The sequence below is a fragment of the Eurypyga helias genome, unplaced genomic scaffold, assembly GCF_000690775.1.
Source record: "Eurypyga helias isolate BGI_N326 unplaced genomic scaffold, ASM69077v1 scaffold13840, whole genome shotgun sequence".
In the NCBI taxonomy this organism is placed as follows: domain Eukaryota; kingdom Metazoa; phylum Chordata; class Aves; order Eurypygiformes; family Eurypygidae; genus Eurypyga; species Eurypyga helias.
Genome location: NW_010226368.1, coordinates 14,520 through 16,304, shown reverse-complemented (window position 1 = coordinate 16,304; position 1,785 = coordinate 14,520). Strand labels below are relative to the sequence as shown.

The window sequence follows — 1,785 nt, the reverse complement described above, 5'->3', positions numbered from 1 at the left end:
AAGAGTGTACCTGTATAATACACTTATCGCTGTGTAAAGGGTAGCAAAAACAATAAATTCTCTGTACAGCAATTTGTAGATGCTGCCTTTCCACTTTAGGAGTAATCTGTGAAATCCAAAGAAAGTGGCATTTGCTACTTTGCTGGAATAAGTGACTGTCATCTTCTTGGCAGGCTTTGCCTAGAAACAGCAGAAGAGAAGCAGGAAACCAACAACATTTTAGAGAGCGATATCCTAACCTGGATGCATACTTGTAGAGATAGATCCATACACATATACATGCACATATACACATATGATAGTATATGTATACATAAATACGTGCTGTGTGTATTTATATATCTATCTATATATATAAATCAAAAAATCTTGGAGTTACAAGCCCCATCGAGACCTGCGGATTGAGTGATGGAAGGCTGTGTTTGGGCTTCATCTGGGAGATCACCCAAAAGCAACAGCTAGCGCCGAATGTGGCTGCCAGCGTGGGTGGCAGTGGCAGGGACATCTTGCAGCTGTGCAGCCTCTGCTTACTCCCAGTTTGCTTCAGTCCGGTGTGAGCAAAGAGAAGGAAATTCTGCTAGAAGTTTTTTTTCAAGACTTTGTCAGCACTCCAGCAACAGAAGTAAAGCTAAATTTCACAAATTGTACCTTCCTCCCTGGCCAGTATTTTTAGCTAGCAGTGGTAATTATATTCATCTAAACCCAAATGAGATTTGGAGGCTGCTTCTTTCATTAACGGTTACGACAGCAGCTGAGATCAGCTGGGGAACCCTGCTATTTCTCGGCTTGGCAGCTAGACATGCTCATCAACACTTCACCATTGCATGGCCATGCAAAAAAGCCACAGCGTTGCTCAGGTAGGCAGCGTGCACCATGGTGTAATTAAAGCAGTACTAAAAGTATACAGGTAAATATTTTATGCCGGGTTTGCTACTTGTTTACCCAGAGTAGGGAGATGCTACAGGAACTTCTATGTGCTTAGCAAAAAAACCCAAAAAACACCAAATCTCCAAATGTGGATGAAAGCAGTTTTGTACAGCATGGATGAAAGGGAGTAACTAAGACAAGCACAAAGCCTCAGGATAGTTATTGTGTGCCATAAATATGATCCTTGCCTATATTTTCTTGATGCCAGTTTAGGTCATTTACTCTCAGAAAAAAAATTCTGAACCCATAGTAAATAGATGGCTTGATAGTACTTTATGCAACTTGGCTGCATCTCTGGCGCAAAGCATAAAATAAGCCGTTAAAATTCAGCTGTAAAAGTGCCACTTTTTCTTTTAGTCACCAAGGGAATCAGGAGGGAAAAGACACCATAAGCCTATTGCTGACAGACTGTCTCTTTTCGTCTGCAGAACGGCTGCTCGAGGTTTCCCAGTGTGGGCTCGGAGATCTTTTTTTTTGTGTGTTATTGTTTTTTTTTAAGATGCATGGGTTTTATTCTTCAGCATCCAAATTATAGTTTTCCTGTTTCTGAAACTTGGCACAGGCCTTTAAATTTTTTGTTGTCGTTGCTGAACTCCAAAAAGTTCAATTCAGGAGCCAAACTGGCTGACTGGCCTGCAGAAATGCAGTCAGGTCTGCTAAATATCCTATGGTTGGGATGCAACGCTTCAGAAAATGGAAGCAGAGATCTACATTCTTCATCAGGTATGGGGCTTTATAAACAGTGGGAGAAGCCTGTGGCTGGGCTATAGGGGAGGAATGGAGTAAAAAAATAGTCTTAACGATACAGTGAGTTTCCTGGGATCGCTGTAAAAGGCTACAGTCCTTGCCTATTAATGC

At 41.6% G+C, this 1,785-nt stretch overlaps 1 protein-coding gene across 1 annotated transcript in view; it reads right to left on the bottom strand.

The window, feature by feature from the left end:
• The window catches only part of BEST3 (bestrophin 3), an 18,161-nt gene extending 17,999 nt beyond the window's left edge, over nucleotides 1–162 (bottom strand). The window contains exon 1 of the mRNA XM_010152876.1: nucleotides 11–162. Coding sequence (XP_010151178.1) covers nucleotides 11–162 — 152 coding nt within the window. The remainder of the gene's footprint in view (nucleotides 1–10) is intronic.
• Nucleotides 163–1,785: the final 1,623 nt, after the last annotated feature.